Here is a 19,426-nt window from a genome sequence, read left to right as displayed (position 1 = left end):
TTAGCTTGGCATGGTAAATCCACGTCTGATTATATATATCAACAAAAGTCTCTTGTAACCCAAGTACTGTTAACTTTATCTTCTCAAAATTACTCTTTGTGCCAAAACAATTAATTTTTTCCCCCTGCATGAATCTTATCTAGCTAAACAAAAGATAATCCATGCAATCATAAACTAACATCAGAAAGCAATTATCTAAGTTACAAAAAATGTTTAAAGGAGCTTCATCAAGTCTTGTTTTGATTCGTTCTTTGACATCAGCTGTCGACTTGCTTCTTGGCCTCTGGAATAACCCTCATGTTTCTCATGGGCATACAGTCTGTTTGCTGCCTCTGTGACCTGTTTCACGCATCACTCTTCTTGATTGGGCATGACAGGGCCACTATGGTACCTGCATTGGTTTGACAATGAACTTATTTATTTCCGCTGTAATCAGTTGGCAAGTCAAAGGTTCTCATATACACCTTCAGACCATTCAATCAGCTCCAACAGAGTAGATGTTCTGGTTTGACTTCTACCCAGTGCATGGGCCACCTTCACAGCCAGTATTAATATTTGTAGAATCTCCTCCAATGGCCTTCAGTGCCTTTCTTGTTCATGAAACACACCAAATTATCTGCAATCACTTGAGCAGCTATTCCTGTTTTTGAGCCTTCCTTTGGAGTGAAATGATAAAGATATCTTCCACCCTGCACACAGAATGATGTTCTTTGATAGTACTGGGGAATTGCTGGACTGAATTGTTTGCTGGGGAATTGCTGGTCTGAAAAGTTATGATATTTATGAAGTTATTTACAAAGCACGTCTAAATTATATTAAAGTAAAATATCTTTACAATCCCCAAGGCATGTCACAACTTTGGAGCACCACTAACGTTTGGAAATTGAAAGTTGAAAAATTTGATACAGGCCCTATATACAGGTAGCCCTTACAATCACAACTGGTACCACAGCTAAACAAGGCAGTTGTTATGTGAGTGGCACCCAATTTTACAACTTTCTTTGCCAAAGCTGTTAAGTAAATCATGTGGTCATTAAGCAAATCCAGCTTCCCCCATTGATTTTGCTTGTCGGAAACTGGCTGGGGAGTTCGCAGGTGATGTTCACATGATCCCAGGATGCTGCAACTGTATAAATACATGCTTGACAAGTGCCTAAATTTCAATCACATGACTGTGGGGATCCAGTGACAATCGGAAGTGTGAAGATTAGTGGTAAATCGCTTCTTTCAGTGCCATTGTGACTTTGAATGGTCACTGAATGAGTTGTTGTAAGTCGATGACTACCTGTATATAAAAATGTATGTGGGTTTGAATTTGTTCTATTTTCTACAGCAATGAACAGAGCACAATCGTGCCTACCATCCCTGTCCTATTGTCCCCAATTATTAGTTCCTATTTCTTGTATTTAAACTTATGCTTATTCTTGTTTCTGTTATATTGTAAGCTTTTGACAAATAAAATAAATAAATAAAAATAAATAAATGAGTTTATCTTTGGTTCATCATGGCTATATTAAAATTTTCTTTCTATAATCAACATATTATATGAATGATGTACCATCTCATCCCAATTTGAATGGTAAAAACCCCAGCATTTATTTTTTTAATCTATTCTCTTTCTATGGCTGCCTCTCTTGCCAAAGGGATGATAGAAAACAGAATATAGGTAGTTCTCGACTTACATCCACAACTGAGCCCAAAGTTTCTGTTGTTAAGTGAGACACTTGTTAAAGGAGTTTCATCCCATTTCACGATCCTTCTTGCTACAGTTGTTAAGTGAATCACTGCACAGCTGATAAGTTCGGCTGGCTGTTAAGTGAATCGGGCTTTGCTTGTCAGATCACAAAAGGGGATCTGTCGCCTCCTTTCCTGCCCTTGACAAGCATCATGATCTGTTACATTTTTTCACCTAGACACGCCCAGGGGCCATAAGGACTCCAGCTGAGAAATCACTGCTTTATATCATTACTATTGTCCTCTCCTCTTTACAAAAAAGGCGAGCAACACAACTGAATGAGATGCCTATGGGGGCCTAGTGGTTTTCAGGGCTGAGGGATGCCTTAAAGTGGCTCACAATTCTGGGTGGGCATAATATGCCCTTTCTTTTCCACAAAGGATTATTTAATGAAGTGTTTTTCAAACTGTATTTGAACATTAACATGTGTGGGCTTCAACTCCTAGAATAAAATCGAGCCTACCGTCCCTGTCCTATTATTAGCTCCTATTTCTTGTATTTAAACTTATGTTTATTCTTGTTTCTGTTATGTTGTAAGCTTTTGACAAATAAATAAATAAATAAAATAAAATATATTTTTTTCCAGCCAGCATGCTGGCTGGGGAATTCTGGGAGTTGAAGTCCACACAGCTTTAACTGGCTATGGGATTCTGGGAACTGAAGTCCATCCATCTTAAGAGTTGTTGCCAAATTAGAACAACACTGATTTAATAACTGATATTCTCAAATACCCTCTTTCAGATTTAACCCCCATATTCCACCTTTCCAACTCTCGGAGCTGGAAAGCAGAAGGGAATCCTCCCATTGAAAGGCAACCCTGAGGTAAACACCCCGTCAGAGGCCCGCCGCCCGCCAATAAACTCCCCGTGGGAACCAGCCGGCCTCGCCCACGGGACGGCGGGAGGCGGCGCCAAACCGGCCTTGCCCGCATGCGCACTAAAGTTGCCGGCTCCTCGCCGGACGGAGCCAGCAGGCAGTTTGAAGTCGATCCTAATGGTGCAGGGTGAGGGCGGCGGGGAAGAAGCCGCCGGTCCCATCGCCGGAGAGTCAGAGGCAACGGAGCGATGGGAGCGAAGGCAGGAAGGACCCGGGACCCGGGAGGAGGAGGAGGAGGAGGTGGAGGACGGAGGTGCTTCGGAGCAGCCTTGCCCTTCTCAGGTTCACGACATGGAAGCGGCGGGCGCTGCCAAGCCGGGCGACGGGAGCTTCTGCCCCTGGACCTGCTACAGGATGCCCGGTGGGTGAGGAGATGAAGTGCCGGTGGCTTTTGGGTGACCCGGCTTAGCGGGAGCCTAGATTGCCGCCTCCCCCCCAAAAAAACAAACAAACAAATAAATAAATCCTTGCGCTCGTCTTGCGCTTCTGCCCTTGAACTCCGGCCGGGGGGGCGGGGGCGAGAAACAGCGCTCTTTTTTAGGTGCCCTCCGGCTAAGGCGAGGTTGAGCCGCCGCCGCTTCTGCCCGGGCGACGGGCGAGTTCCAGCCCGTGCCCGAAGAGATGCCCGCCCCGGCCTCCTTTCTTTAGGTTTCCTCCCAACTTTTGAAAAGTCCCGTTAAACAATTCGGACGGGACTCCCACCCGCCCCAAAGGAGTAAAACGGGGATGGCGGATCTTAAATTAAAAAAAAAAAAGGAGAGGGAGAGAGAAAGGTTTCTCTTTGGTTCCTTGAGAATCATAAAACAACCACTAGCACACACCAAATTAAAAAAAAAAAATACAGCACTTTCCTCCTGAAAGCCTTGCATGGCTCTGGGGTTGGTTTTTTTTTTTTTTGATTTTCGTTTTTCACTCTTATCTAATATATAAAAATGTGCATATCTTGCCCTTTTCTTTTTGTTCTGGAAATAGGTATTCTTTTTGAGGGGAGCTGGGGTTCTGTCCATCCTGAATCTTTATTTATTATAATCCATTTATTCAGCACTCTTGTGCCCTATAGTATAATTTAAACAGAGTTTAGTATCCCTTCTTCACACGAAGCGGTAAAGGTAAACAGAAACCTTCCTGTATAACAACTCATCTAAGTTAATTTAACACATGACCTTATTCCTTAATGTGCCTCATCTTTCTAATGGAAAAAAAATCACACTTGTACTGAATCAGAAAACTTTAGTTCCAGATTAATTACTGTAAAAGTTAAGATTACTATTATTTAGTTTGTAAACTAAGTTTGCACATGTTATTTTATTTAATAGGTTTGGAAACAACTCAGTCACTTCGGTGAGATGGGCAGTGTACAAACATACATACATACAGGTGTATATACACACACACACATTCTCCTGTAAAATCATATAGCAGATTATTTTTACACTACTTACACTTAAATTTTGCTGTGGTATAATTTCATTTAAGTTGATTTTGAAATCATGTACCATGAGTCTCTGGATCTACCGTAATATGAAATATGTTACAGAATAATGGCATTAAGTAGCTTATTATATTCTCATTCTTTGTAAATATAATGATTTTTATACATTTATATGCATGTCCTGTTGTGTATTTTTAAATAATTCTTTAAGTCACAGGCAAAGAACAAATTATAACCTTTTATATTAGAGCAGATCAAGTTCTATTTCTTTTAGCAAATACAATGATATTGTGTAAACTTTAACATCCAAATAAATCCTCATAGAATCTTCAGGTTTTGTTAAGCATCTCAGTACTCCTGAAGCCTCTTGGCATATAATTTTGATTTTTCTTACTGACATAATTATCCTTTGATTAAAAAAACAGAGGCACCATTTTCATTATTCTGTAATATGAGAATTTAAGAAATACTGTCCTGGCATATAGCATCTTTTTTACCTCATCTGATATTTTTGGATAGCTTGGCTTCATTTTCAAATAGTAAACAAAATAGCTGGATTGTACCATTTCAGACAGAGATGCTTTGTTGTCTTAGGCAAAAATGGCACCATCGTTCATAATCCCATAATTGACAGTTTAATCTTGTTTGATAGTGACGGAGGACTATATCTGGCTTAAGCCTGACATATAAATAGTCCTTACTTAACTACAGTTGGGCCCAGAATTTTGGTCATAAGTCATTGCGATTGTTAAATGGATCACTATGTGACCTTACTTGATTTTTATGATCATTTGTACAGCAGTCATAAGGCAAGTCACCATGGTCATTAAGCAAAGTATATGGTCATTAAGCAAATCCATTCTCTTGAATGGATAATTTTGGCTGGAAACTGGCAATTTGTGGTGATGTGGGATCTTTGTGGGATGCCGCAACTAGTTGTAAATGCAAGTCAGTTGCCAAGTGCCCAAAATACAACCATGTGACTGTAGATCTTTGTGTGTGTGTGTGTGTGTGTGTTTCTGTGTGTTTCGTAACTTTGAGGTTGTAAGTAACTTTTAAGGGGGTTCACTGTAACTTTGAACACTCATTAAGTGACCAATCGTTAAACAAGAACTACTACTTGTAGTTTTGTTCACTATTACCCGACACTGTTCTCCACTATATAATATCTATAAGAGGTAGTTTTATGTTTAAACATAAACCTATACTGAATCTGTGCTGTCTGCGACCATAGTAAAGATTTGACTTGACATATCAAACCTTTCTAAAAAATATGTATAAGTTGGAATGTTTATGATTGAATACATTTCCTGTGTGAAGAAAACATATTTTGCATGCAGGCCTATTATGGTAGTATTTTGTGCTTTTATATGTAATAATTTATTCATTCATACACAAAAATATGTTAACTTCTGTCAATTTCTAAGACTTGTTCCTGAATAAAAATGACACCTCTGTTCCTCAGTGCAATTATGAAGTCAACTTGAATTTAAAATTCCTATCAAGGGTATAATGTTGCCTTTTCAGTGCTGCGTTGAAAGTATCATTATATTTTAAGATCCAATGTCAATAGAACATTGTGCTTGTAAAATAATATCTTATGCCATTCTTAAAGTTTACATTGAAAAGATAGATAATATAAAAAGTGTAGCAATTTGCTGGGCTTGCTAAAAAAAACAGCTGAATGAAAAGCTCCTTTATTTTATTATTTATTTTGGCAGTGTGAAGCAATAGCATAGTCTTTCATCCGAGAAAATATTAGCAGATAGATTAATGTCCTGACAGAATGAATAAAAAGAGCATGCAGAAGCTGCATGGAGCTGAGTGAAAGGAATCCTGGGAACTGAAGTTCACCCATTTTCAAGTACCCAAAGCTGAGAAACATTGCCATAGAATACTACAGAAGTGTGTGAGAATCATGCCACTGGGAAGGATGAAGAAGGAAACTTTGTAGAACGATGAAGCGGAAGGGGCTGTGGATGAAGAAATGGGCACATAAAAGAATAATTGTTGCAAAAAAAAAAAAAAAAGGATTAGAGGAAGATGTATAAAGTGTATACAGAGAAAGAGATAGTTTAGAACGAGTTCCCCAACTATTCTGGCTTTGTGGACTGGCTGGGCTGGGGTGGGGAAGAGGGAATGGTTCTGTGTGAACAGCTGGTAAGTGCGCACATGCACAACTCCATTTGCACGAGTGGCAGGTAGATGCTCACCCACTGCTCGCACAAGTGGAGACATGAGCGCACTCTCGCCCGCCGCGTCCACGGCCCAGTTCTGAACAGCTTACAACCCAGTAATGGGCTGCAGCCTGTGGGTTGGGGACCCCTGCTTTTAAAAGAACTTCCAATGAGAACATGAAATGATTAAGATTAAAAGAGGTGCAAAAGTTGAGCTACTTTAAAGGAAAACATGTTTTAGAAGTAAGCGAGGCAACTCCCAGAAAATGGAATGAAATTGGAATGAAACTGAAATGGCGAAATGCTGGAAGAGTTGATATACTGAAGAATGGAATTGAAACACTGGCTGACCTTCATTGTGCCTCCCCCTTCTCAGCCCTGAATCAGAAGGAGAGGCAGTTCTTCCTCACTTCCACTGCCCAGCTGCAGCTGTGTCCCTTCTGTCCCTAGTTCAGCCAATGGCTTGCTTGTCCGGTCTTTCCTCCCGTGATTGCTCCGCAGTACTCAGCCTTACTACTCCTGTCTCAGAGCATCTGTCAACTTCCAGATTCCTCTACATCCCCATTTGATGTGTCCGGAACTAGCTCTTCGTCATCCGGTCAGGATCAATAATCTCCTCAATGCTGAGGAATGCAAATACCTATCCATCACGGCATACCATGAGAGAAGCACGTGATTGGTCTTAAACTTATTCTGCAGCAGGACAATAGCCCCAAACGTATATCCAATGTCATTAAGCATAAAGAAGTACAAGAAATCTTGGAAGTGAGCCTCGATCTCAACATCATAGCGTCTGTTTGGGATTACATGAAAAGACAGAAGGATTTGAGGCAGCCTACATCCACAGAAGATCTGTGGTTAGTTCTCCAAGATGTTTGGAACAACCTTGAAGGAACCTTGCCGAGTTCCTTCAAAAGCTGGGTGCAGTTGTACCTAGAAGAATTGGTGCTATTTTGAAGGCAAAGGGTGATTACCCCAAGTATTGATTTGATTTGGATTTCTCTTCTGTTTATTTACTTTCTGTTTTGTGAATTGATAAAAATAAACTATTAACACTTCTATTTCTGAAAGCATTAATAATCTACATCATTTTTGCACAACTGCCTAATACTTTTGCACAGTACTGTATCTGTTGGTAATGTAAGGGATTTCTCTTTGTTAACTGTAGGAGAAGGTACTCAATGCTTTTGATAGAGAAGTAAGTTTCAAAGACTTTTACCACATGGCAGGATTTTCTGACGTTGGCAGTTTAAGATGCATGGACTTCAACTCCCAGAATTCCCTAGCCAGCCGTGCAGTCTAGGGAATTCTGGGAGTTGAAGTCCATGTGTCTTAAAATGGCCAAGGTCAGGAAACCCTGCCATATTGTACTTCGGAGAAAGTACAAAGGACCTGCAATTCCTTGGATTGTGATCCACTTTAACTATTCCCCTATTGATTTTGGCATCTTGTTTTTCTGATAATCAAATAGACTGGCTAAACATTAACCTGATGTTTTATTCTTTAAGATCAGCCTGGTTTTTTGTATTTCTTTCATCAGCTGTAGTTCATTTTGAGCACTTTAATATACTTTAATATAATATGAAAATAAACAGTACCCATTAACATGGGCTTTATTGTATAATGAGAAAACTAGGAAAATAATGCAATTGAGATCAAAACAAGTTTGCAGTGGGTATAATTAATTAGATGTCAAATGGTCTATCAGTTCCTGTATGAACAATCCAGATTGAAATGACTGGTGATTAAACTGAGAGGTGCATGTGGAAGTCCAGTTGTAATATGCTGGAGATTCAAAATGTCTTGAAAAAAATGTGTGTGTGTGTGTGTGTGTGTGTGTGTGTTGCATCTGTGTGTGTGTGTTGCATCTGTGTGTGTGTGTGTGTGTGTGTGTGTGTGTATTATGCACTGCTTTGAATTTGATTTAATTTTTTTGTATTAGTGAGAAAGAGTGAGTTATCCTGTGTGTAGGACAGAGAGATGACTGGTGGTTGGAAGAATTCTGAGTTGATTATGGAGAAGGTACAGTCTGTGTAAGTAGGTTAAGGGCCAAACTGTTGGCAGCTACAGCATTTTAAATAAAAAGAAACACGCATGTGAGTGGGAGCTCGCTGCTTCTTTTTCCCAACTGAATGTAGTTGAAATGCAGGGTGACTATGTATGTACGTATTTGCTTTATTTGCTGCCCATCTTGTTTTGAAGAGACTCTGGGTGGTTTACAGTATTAAAAGGCATTAAAACCATGAAATACAAATATTTCTAAAATGATTAAAAAATCATAGAATTATAGAACTAAAAGATAGGGAAGGAGGGAGCAGGATGTGTAGGCAGGGAGGTAATGCCCCCTCCCCCGGTTTAGAGGATGAGCTGTTTCTTTTGCAAACCATTTCTTTCTGTATGCTTCAGTAGTGACTTTTTATCACATCAATGTTAAGATTTTATTTTAAAATAATCTAAAATACTCTTCAAATGCAAGAAATAACTCTGCTAATTAAAATTTCTAATTCTAATTAAAAGTTTTCCGGGGAGGGGGCTAAACTTGGGGTGGATAAAATGGCAGTAAATAAAGGCTAATGTTTTAATAGTGATACAATTAGCCCTTGACTTGCGACCACAGTTGAGCATGAAATTTCGGCCATAAGTCAAGGCACCACATGATTGGACTTTTATGACCATTTTAGGATGATCATAAAGCAAGTCAGAGTGATGATCATTAACCAAATCACACAGTTGTTAAGTGGATTTTCAGCTGGAAAATGGTAAAAAAGATCACAAATGCCAGTCACATGACTGTGGAACCCAGCAACTGGTCACAAATGTGAGCTGGTTGCTAAGCACTCAAAATGCAATCACATGATTATGGGGGCGGAGTCATAACTTTGTGGACAGGTCATACATACTGTACCTTTTAAGAGTCAATTGTAGCTATGAACAGTTGTTAACTATAAGTCAAGAACTTCTTATATCAGATCTTTCAAACATTAAATCTCTCTTAAAGAACGAGGTTCATTTTAAACAATTCAGATATAAATTTATTATCCAGTAAGACTCCAAATGCAACGATCTTCTAAACTAGACAAAAAGGTAACCAGTTTTGAGTTAAGCTCATCTCTTAGTGACTTCATATGATAGACACCTTAAGGTATGGAACTGATTTGCCCTTGCCTGTGTCTTTAATGTTTTTTTTTACTTCCTAGATTGATAAAATTCAAGTAATTACTTTTAATGGGAATCAGGCCTGAATAACCTATTATCAGTATAAGATCTCCCCAAACCCATATTTGTGATGAAAGGAGAAGTGCTGCTAAAACATGCCAACTAGTGTGGATTTTCTGTAGCATGAGTAATCTTTTTTTAAAAAAGTTGAAAATAGGTGTTTGTTATCCTCTGCTAATCTCAATGCTTTAATTTACATTAACTGGTGCATCTTCATTAACTGAATAAAGTTAACTGAATCTCTCCAATCCTACCACCCAAATAGACTGAACATTTCAATCCATCCTCTGTAAGATAATAACACCATCCCTTCTGCAATTTTCAGATGGCTGGAAAAGAAGCAGGCTCTTGTTTCAAATAGGATTTCTACCCATTTCCCAAATGTAAATATTTGCACTTTACTAGCAAACCTAAGCATTTACTTTCAATTTACAAAAAAATTGTCACTGATCTGCCTGGCAATTATGTGATTTTACATCTTAACTGTCAGTGTGTTCAGAAGAACCCTAACCCTGGCAAGATTTAATGTTCCAACCGCAGTTTTTGAATGGAAATTACAGAATATCATATTGTGGGAAAGGAGTTCCTGAAACATTAACCCACATTTTGCTGTTCTACCCTTGTTATACTGATGCCTGAATGCTATTATCAAGGAGAGAAGCAACCTAGAACTAAGAGAAAATTTCTTGACAGAACAATAAATCAGTGGAACAAGTTGCCTCCAGAAGTTGTGGTGCTCCAACGCTGGAAGTTTTAAAGAAAAATTCGGACAACCATTTGTCTGAAATGGTACAGTGTTTCTTGGCTGAGTAGCGGATTGGACTAGAACAGTATCAACTATCTGTCTATCAACAGTAGAGACCATTTCTAGGCTCTATCATATCTCAAGACCTAAAATGGACACCTAACATCAAAAACATCATCAAAAAAGTACAACAAAGAATGTTCTTTCTGCGCCAATTCAAAGCTCGAACTGCCCAAGAAGCTGCTGATACAGTTCTACAGAGGAATTATTGAGTTTGTCATCTGCACCTCTATAACTGTCTGGTTTGCTTCTGCAACCCAACAGGACAGACACAGACTTCAGAGGATAATTAGGACTACAGAAAAAAACAATACCAACCTGCCTTCCATTGAGGACCTGTATACTGCACGAGTCAAAAAGAGGGCTGTGAAAATATTTACAGATCCCTCACACCCTGGACATAATCTGTTTCAACTCCTACCCTCCAAAGGACACTATAGAGCACTGCACACCAGAACAACTAGACACAAGAACATTTTTTTCCCGAACGCCATCATTCTGCAAACAAATAATTCCCTCAACACTGTCCAACTATTTACAAAGTGTGCACGACTATTACTGTCAATCTTCTCATCACTCCTTATCACCCATCTCCTCCCACTTGTGACTGTATGATTGCAACTTTGTCGCTTGTATCCTCACGATTTATATTGACTGTTTCCTAGTATGATTTGATTGCTTATTGTACCCTATGACTATCATTAAGTGTTGTACCTTATGATGCTTGACTCCTGATGAATGTATTTTTTCTTTTATGTATACTGAGCATTTACAACAAGACAAATTCCTTGTGTGTCCAATCATACCTAGCCAATAAAGAATTGTATTCTATTCTAAAAAAAAAGACTTGCAAAATCTCTATCAACTCTGTTATTCTGACAAATACCCATCTAGTCTGATTTCTGTGTTAGCCAGATTCAGTTTATTTTAAGCTATCTGATCCATGTGATTTTATTTCTCTGAACATGGCTAAGTTGTGTTTTGCTGTTTGTATGATAGGCCACATTTTTATTTGCTGCTCAGAATGTGTTTTTGTTTTTGAATTGGTTGGTGACTAGTATCTTTCTTCCTGTCATTTTTGTCTTCTGTTTTTTTTTTCTTGAGATTTGGACTAGTGCCAATTCATTGATAAAAAAAGAACACTGGATATTTATTTATTATATTTGGCTATCTAGTTATCTATCGTATGGTGCATTCACAACATATTTCAATAAAAAGGAACACAGGTAAATTACAAAACATAGAATATGAAATCTGAACTCCTAACAGGATGATTAGAAACGTGTGTCTAAGTTGCAAATATAATTTTTTACTTCATATGTCACGAACAGGAAATCAGTGAAATCTCTGATCATAGGCTCTGTTTGTGGTTGTGACATTCTGTCACTCTGTGGTTGATAATTTGTTTTTTGGCCCCACACTCACAATATGGTGATGGTATTTTGCCACACCCCTTGTAGAGGGGTTTCTGCGCATCTGTCATGACCAGTGCAACTTTGGTTCAGTGTTGTCCGTATCGTTTGGAGCTGGTCAAATCCAGGTGGTTTTTCCAAGATGCAGAGAAAGCCTCAACATTGGGGTGGTGGGGCTATATTTTTATCCCCTGTTGTTTTCACATGTTGTGTGTGTCAAACACAACATACAAGTGCTGATAGCTGGATGTCTAGATCTCAGCCTGTTTACCTCCAGGCAGGCTATATTGCTTAGTATTGGCAACTGGAAATTATCAATAATCTTCCGTTATTCTTGAAGAAGGCCCTTTTTTGACTGCTGGAAAAAGGAGAGGAAATAGTTGAATGTGCCTATTTTTATATTCCAGTGACATCATTTATCAGTTTATGATGAGAAAAATAAAATACAACACATGAAGACTTCTCCTAAATCAGACTAAAGAAATTATCAATGCAGGGCAGCATTTTATTGTCAGATTAGTTAAATCTTCAAGTTGCTTCTCACAAAACCTGTAAACAATTGCTTTTTCTAAACCTCTACAATTTTTGACAAATGTATATAAACGGCAAAAATACTAAGCTAATACATAACATAACATTTTTACTCTTTTTACAGTAGGAAGTCTTCAAAAACTTTATCCCCAGCTTTATTTTACTGAATATATAAGAACTCAGGGACATTTGTAGAAAAGAGATCAAGAGTCCCATGCCCATATACAACATCAAGGATATACAAAAGAGGTGGGATTTGTGATTACCACCTTGACTTTTTTGACCTCTCCACAGAAAACCTGTGACAAATGCAGTACTTGTTTTTCATTTGTGCATATTGGAATAGATGCTAGATCTACTGAATCATGATACTGTAAAAACGCATGTTTGATTTTTCATATCAAGCACAGTCATTAATCTTAAGCACATTAGCATCACCAGTGATTCAAGAGTCAGTCTTTTCAAAATGGAAAGTTCACTGCTGGTTGAAAGCTGATTTTAGCACTGGTCTCCATGATCTGAAATGGCTCGGTCATGACCTTCTATATTTTGTCACCTTAGATTCACAGCTGTTCAGTATTAGAAAACAGTGATTCTCAAGTTTCAGGTTTAATTCCTCATTGCCTAGCAACTGACAGAAGCACCTCGCCAAATCATGCTTTGTTTCAGTCACTAAATCCTGAGACATACCTTTGGCTTGTTTAATCACCTTAGATGAACTAATCCAGAGCAGGGGAGGGGAAAAAATAATTGCCAAGCAATTTAAATCCTAAGAGTACTGTATGCAGTTCCTGGAAGCATCCAGATTCCAAGAAAATTCTTGATTATCTTTTCTGTCTTCAGCAAGTTCTTTAGAAAGAAGAAAAAGATATATAAGCTGTCCCAGAACTCTTTGTTCCTTTTTCCAGTTGGGTGTTGGCATTTCCTGGCCCTGACCAGGCTGAGTCTTTGAGAATCTTGCATGATTCTGTTAATGTAGCCTTGCAATAAAGTAGAATTAGTTCATCTACTTGTGTTTCCTGACTGGTTTATTTGGGAGGACTGACATCAATTTTGCAAAACTCAAGGTACAGACTTTTAACAGCTTGATCGATTAAGATGGGTCCTTTCTAAGTTTCTCTCTCTGACCCTTAAGTCACTGGAGGTTCCTGCCTCTGTTATCTGATGGCTTCCTAGGCAGCATCACTTCCCATCTCCCCGCAAGGTCATCCACACATTCCATTACAGTTAGCCAGAAAAGATGCTAACTCCTGAATTTTTGTTGCCAGTATAAATAAGCAAGGTCTCTTCCTACTATAATTCTGAACCTATGCCTCCTGAAGTTACCTCATAACATCAGTTCTTTTTAATTATCCATTAGCAGCCTTGAAGTAAAGCTCTTAGTATTTCTCTTGTAATCATTCTAAATTACTCTGGTGGCATTTTTCTTCTGTTTTTTTCTTTCTAGTTATATTAATTGAAGGCCAGGAAAATGTTATAATGGTTAATGTATTTGAGGTAGGAAAAGGGAGACTCAAGTTTAAATCTACCCTTGGTGGAGACTCAGACCGGTCATTCTCCTTACGCTCATCTTATCTCACAGGATTGTTGTTGTGGGAAAACAATAGGGAAGGAAGTGCTACATATTGCACCTTGAACTATGGGATATAAAATTAACAAATAAAATATCCTTTGTGTTTCTGGGCTTCATTTGGTTCACATAACTCTTTGGACCCTAGTATTTAGTATTAGTGTGTAACTCTATATCAGTGTTTTTCAGCTTTGGCAACTTGAAGATATGTGGACTTCAACTCCCAGAATTGCCCTGCCAGCACATGCTGGCTGGGGAATTCTAGGACTTGAAGGCCACACATTTTCAAAATACCAAGGTTGAGAAACACTGGCCTATATAATGAAGGCTGGATGTTATAAGACAGTCATGTTCTTTGGTATATAGTGAACAATTGGAATTTTTCCTTTTATTATTTATTTTATGTATATGAAAATATTGGTTGACTAAGTTATTTTCTTCCGTATGCAGGTGAACGATTTTTGCATTAACTGGCCTTCAACATTTTTGACTCAATATTATCAATCTGAACAAATTTTCCCCAAATGTGTAAGCCAGAATTAATTATTCTTCATAACAGTGCATAAATCCACTATATATTTCAAATTTAAAAATATCTATACTAATAATATATGTGTATGTATTAATGTTTGCATGTCTATAGGGATAGGGGCTCTCAGGCAATATAGAACTGCAATGTATTCCCTCTGAGTATTACTTGTTCAGATGTCAGCATGCAGGTAAAAAAAGTACTTTTTAATTTTTTAATTATTCATTGCTAACTGGAAATTACAATTATTCCATTCTAGGAATAAAGATGAAAAATGGATGTCCAGGGCTTGGCTTGTTCTATACATTATTATCTGCCTTCCTGTTCTCTGTTGCTTCTCTATTTCTAAAGAAAATTGAAGATGTTCATTCAGTGGAAATCAGTGCTATTAGATGTGTTTTTCAAATAACATTTGTTCTTCCTGGATTAATATACTTCAAGTGAGTATTCTCTCCCGTTTGCGTGTAAAAAAAAACTTCATAGAAGATTAAAATGTATAAAAAAATATATGGACTGGATATATGTCTATGGAGATCTTCAATCATCCAGAGTCTAGATCAGGGGTGTCCAAAAGATGCTTTCAAAAAGGCAACTGGACTTCTTTGTTTTTTTCCTTGAAACGTTTCACTTCTCATCCAAGAAGCTTCTTAGTTAGAACAAAAAAAAAAACCATGAGAGTCTAGTTGCCTTTTGAAAAGGTCCTTTAGGACAGGGGTCTCCAACCTTGGCAACTTTAAGACTTGTGGACTTCAACTCCCAGAGTTCCTCAGCCAGCTTTGCTGGTCTTAAAGTTGCCAGGGTTGGAGACCCCTGCTTTAGGATATGTGGGGTGGGTAAATATAACCATATAGTATGTTAAGTTTTAATCAGAACATTATATACGATTGTATACTTTTTGCAGCTAACATGACTTACTTCCACAATATTTTAAATTGATACAGGGATGCATGACGTGCATTTTACAAATCTGGAGGAAAGCTAACGTGATGATAGCAGAGTTAAATCCAATTAAGGTGCTGTCAGATCTATGTAAAACAGGATTGGGGGAAAGGAAGATTAATACAGTAACTTAAGCAGGCAGAACCAGAATCCTGACTTCTCCTCGGGTTGGCTTTTTTACCATTTTTATATATTTATACATTATTTATATTACATGTTTATCTTGATGGGATTTCCCAGCCAGAGAAAAGAGCAGCATAGAAGGGATTTGAAGACAGAGTAATCAACCATGAATAAAATAGGAGACCTCTGTTCTTTGGCTTTCAGGGTCCTTCTTTAGCAAAGGTTTAAAGACTGCCTTATTACATTGCTTAATGCATTCACCTGAGCCCATATCCTAGACAAGTGCTCACTAATGTGTGAGGTTGCCATTGAGTTTGATTCAGGAGATGAAGGTGCTAAATCAAGAGAACTGGCAGTTGTACAGATGTATGAAGGTGACAGCATCTGGCTCATCTCTTCCAAGATGTGACACTACCAGGGAATAAGGGATCCCATTTCATGGTTATTTTAATTATTGATCTTTGTTGTTGTTTTTCCCTGTCTGATATTTACATTTTTTTATAATTTTGTTATATTGTTTTTATTCTGTTTTTAAGTATTGTTAGCTGTCCGGCATTATATATTGGTGATGGGTAGCCAAATACATACATATATACCAAAGTTGTAGACCAGATTGGGAAATTTTTAAAAAAAAATCCCCAAAGAAGACAATGGCAAACCACGTCTGAACTATTGTTCACAAAATTGCATAGGCGTCCCCATGAGTCAAGTTCAACTTGAATGAGTCTTGTATAGCTTTCATAAGATGACATTAATAGTTTGAGCTTCCTAATTATAAGCTCAGTAACAGATGAAGACAGAGGAGAATGACAAAATGCAGACTATTCTGTGTGGAAAAAAAATCTAGTGAACAAAAGCATATGTGAAATGCTGAAAATGTTTTGGGGCCATCCTTTGATGGTGGATTGATGCCAGTGGGGGATCTCTTCTTAATGGTTGATTTAAAAAAAGAGTTATATTAGTTGAGAACTATGACTTGGATGAGTGAGGATCTCCACAGGCATTCTATTAGTAGAATTGAATAGCTTCAATAAATACCCTATAGCAGTGGTGGGATTCAAAATTTGTTACCACTGGTTCTGTAGGCATGGCTTGGTGGGCGTGGCAGAGGAAGGATACTGTAAAATCTCCAGTCAGAGGTGGTATTTGCCAGTTTTCCAAGCTACTCAAAATTTCTGCTACCGGTTCTCCAGAACTAGTCAGAACCTGCTCAATGCCATCTCTGCCCTACAGGCTGCTTATTTGAGATAGGGAATACATATTTCATTTTGTTTACTTATCAAATTTATTTGCCACCTGTCTCAAAGTTAACATTAAAAACAAACAAACTTGTAAGCATATTTATAAGTTCGATGAACTTCAGAACCTTGAAGAAAGTGCATTTGATATAAGGGTTAAAAATATGGGTTATATGATGGAGTTAGCAGAGATGCCTAAATTGACTGTTTTGATTAAAGAAAAAAAAACCACAAATACCTTTATTTCTACTTGGAAACCCCTTCTGGACTTTGTGCTTGAGGTGGAAAAGAATGAAACTTTGATTTTGGGTTTTACCGATCAGATAGATTTGTTGTTATAGGAATGGCTAGTTTCTATTATGAAAAAGTAAAAAGTTGAGGGTAGATGGTAATGCCTTATTTTACTGCACCAAAGGAGTCGGAAGTCAATGCCTTTTTTTTCCTTTTCCCTTGCTTTCCCTCACTATCCACTTCCCTTTTTCCTTCCCTAATTTCCCTAATATTTACTTTTGTATTCTCATTGTATGTCTTACTATAAATTAGGTAGATAGGTAGGTAGAATAAATCTATAGCTTTATTTATATCTATATAGATATAGGGACACGGTGGCTCAGTGGCTAAGATGCTGAGCTTGTCAATCAGAAAGTTCAGCAGTTCGAATCCCTAGTGCCGCATAACGGAATGAGCTCCCATTACTTGTCCCAGCTTCTGCCAACCTAGCAGTTAGAAGCATGTAAAAATGCACGTAGAAGCATAGGGACCACCTTTGTTGGGAAGGTAACAGCGTTCTGTGCCCTTTCGGCGTTCAGTCATGCCGACCACATGACCACAGGGACATCTTCGGACACCGCAGGCTCTTCAGCTTTGTAACAGAGATGAGCACCACCCCCTAGAGCCGGAAATGACTAGCACATATGCGCGAGGGGAACCTTTACCTTTTTATAGATATAGATACAGATAGATATCTATAGATAGATAGAATATGGGTTATAAAAGGTACTAAAGTTAGTTATTAGGAGAATTTACATGAAACCATTGTAACAGTATTGTTCTTGAATTTGAATTTCTATTGCTTGTTCTAAAATTCATAGTGTGATTTTAGGGGTATTGAGGTATGCTTGACTCTCAAGCATAAGGTACATATGATGTATCTCTCTCTCTTCTCTGTGTTTCATTTCAGAACAGGATTCCTAGGACCAAAGGACAAGCGAATAGTTCTTTTCCTCCGAGGATTCCTTGGCTCTAGTGCAATGATCCTTATTTATTATTCTTTCCAAGTGATGCCACTTGCTGATGCTACCGTCATTACATTCAGCAGCCCGGTTTTTACGTCCTTCTTTGCCTGGATCTTCCTCAAAGAGAAATACAGTCTCTGGGACCTTCTTTTCACCCTGCTTACAATCACTGGAGTAGTGTTTATAGCAAGGCCCCCTTTTTTATTTGGATCCAACGTCCTTGACATGGAAGAAAGTTACACAGATCACCTTAAAGGAACCATAGCAGCCATTGCAAGTGCAGTAGCCGCTGCCTTAACTTTTGTGATCCTAAGGAAAGTGGGGAAATCCGTCCATTACTTTTTGTCCGTTTGGTATTATGCAATAATTGGGTTAATTGTGTGTATAATCACACTTTTTATAATGGATGCGTGGAGTTTGCCCAATTGTGGTATAGACAGATTTCTTCTAATTTTAATTGGATTGCTAGGACTTGGTGGTCAGATATTTCTTACTAAAGCATTACAGATTGAAAAAGCTGGCCCCGTTGCTATAATGAAAACCATGGATGTGGTTTTTGCTTTTATTTTTCAAGTCCTTTTTCTTAATCATATACCAAGATGGTGGACAGTGGGGGGTGCTCTTTGTGTGGTAGCCAGTAGTTCTGGAACAGTTTTCCGCAAGTGGTATCAAAATTCCAGAAGAAGCACAGAACAGAAAATTTAAACCGCTAGATGGTCTACCTTTGTCAAATAGAACAAAGTATTATGATACTTATTTTAAACAATTCATCAATTGGCCAGTTCTCTCGAATCCATATTCATTAGCTAGGTAGTAATCCTAACCAGAACCAGCTTGTTTTATATCAGGGATGATTCTATCAAGAAGAAAGATTGTTTTTGTGTGCCAAATTTGCCTTGTTTAGCAGCCTTTGTGCCTTGCAAATACAGCAATTTCATGATAGGTTATGAGTATTCTTTAGGTTCAAAAAATGTTGCAAAACCAAAATGCCACAAGATTTGCCTACGTGTTTAGAAAATAGGTTTTGCAACCTAACTGTAATTTCTTAATGTATCCCTGTTACACATTTTCATAAAACTGACCCCTTGGCACCAATGTATGCACTATAAAATCTATGAAAAAGGAAGCACTGTGAAGTTGCACATCCTCCTCCTCCACCTCTCTTATAACTTGAAAAGTGTAGCCAAACTCTTAACTTCTAAATCATTCCAAAAGTGGGATTTGTGAAGTATAGAATTATATCTTATTTCACAATTTAAATTTAAATTGATGCAATTTTGGTTTCACGGTGGAACTGGGGGAAAGGTCAGTTATTTGTGCTGTGATTTTCCAATTTTCATTCAACTTGAAATGTTGGTTACAACATCTGAACATTGTTTTTAGTCCATTGACTTCTACAGGGTAAATATAATTGGCTATAATATGCCAATTGCAGCAGATAATGATCTGTAAATGCTTTTGATGTAAACATGAGGTGCTTCCACTGTGCCCACACTTTGAATTTTAATTTAGGTAACTTTACACTACTTTGACTGCATATGATATTGTATGACTAAATCATGCAGATTGCAGGTTTGAAATTACACTGCATTACAGCCTCATAAACTT

General features: G+C 38.0%; 1 protein-coding gene across 1 annotated transcript; it reads left to right on the top strand.

Moving 5' to 3' along the window:
- The first annotated feature begins 2,682 nt into the window (after nucleotides 1-2,682).
- SLC35G1 (solute carrier family 35 member G1) lies at nucleotides 2,683-19,426 on the top strand. The gene is made up of 3 exons (XM_026710600.2): nucleotides 2,683-2,972; nucleotides 14,543-14,723; nucleotides 17,764-19,426. Exons 1-3 carry the CDS (start codon nucleotides 2,729-2,731, stop codon nucleotides 18,521-18,523), a joined length of 1,185 nt encoding a protein of 394 aa, XP_026566385.1. The 5' UTR covers nucleotides 2,683-2,728; the 3' UTR covers nucleotides 18,524-19,426.

Source organism: Pseudonaja textilis, chromosome 4 (genome assembly GCF_049901715.1).
Source record: "Pseudonaja textilis isolate UNSWEBS1 chromosome 4, rPseTex1.2, whole genome shotgun sequence".
Lineage (NCBI taxonomy): Eukaryota > Metazoa > Chordata > Lepidosauria > Squamata > Elapidae > Pseudonaja > Pseudonaja textilis.
This window is presented reverse-complemented; position numbering and strand designations above follow the sequence as displayed.

Bases quoted from the DNA above. Each gene is read 5' to 3' on its own strand.
- SLC35G1 (XM_026710600.2), top strand. From the start codon at position 2,729: ATGGTGCAGGGTGAGGGCGGCGGGGAAGAAGCCGCCGGTCCCATCGCC. The intron at 2,973-14,542 runs GTGGGTGAGGAG...ATTCCATTCTAG, and splicing joins GACCTGCTACAGGATGCCCG to GAATAAAGATGAAAAATGGA. The intron at 14,724-17,763 runs GTGAGTATTCTC...GTTTCATTTCAG, and splicing joins CCTGGATTAATATACTTCAA to AACAGGATTCCTAGGACCAA.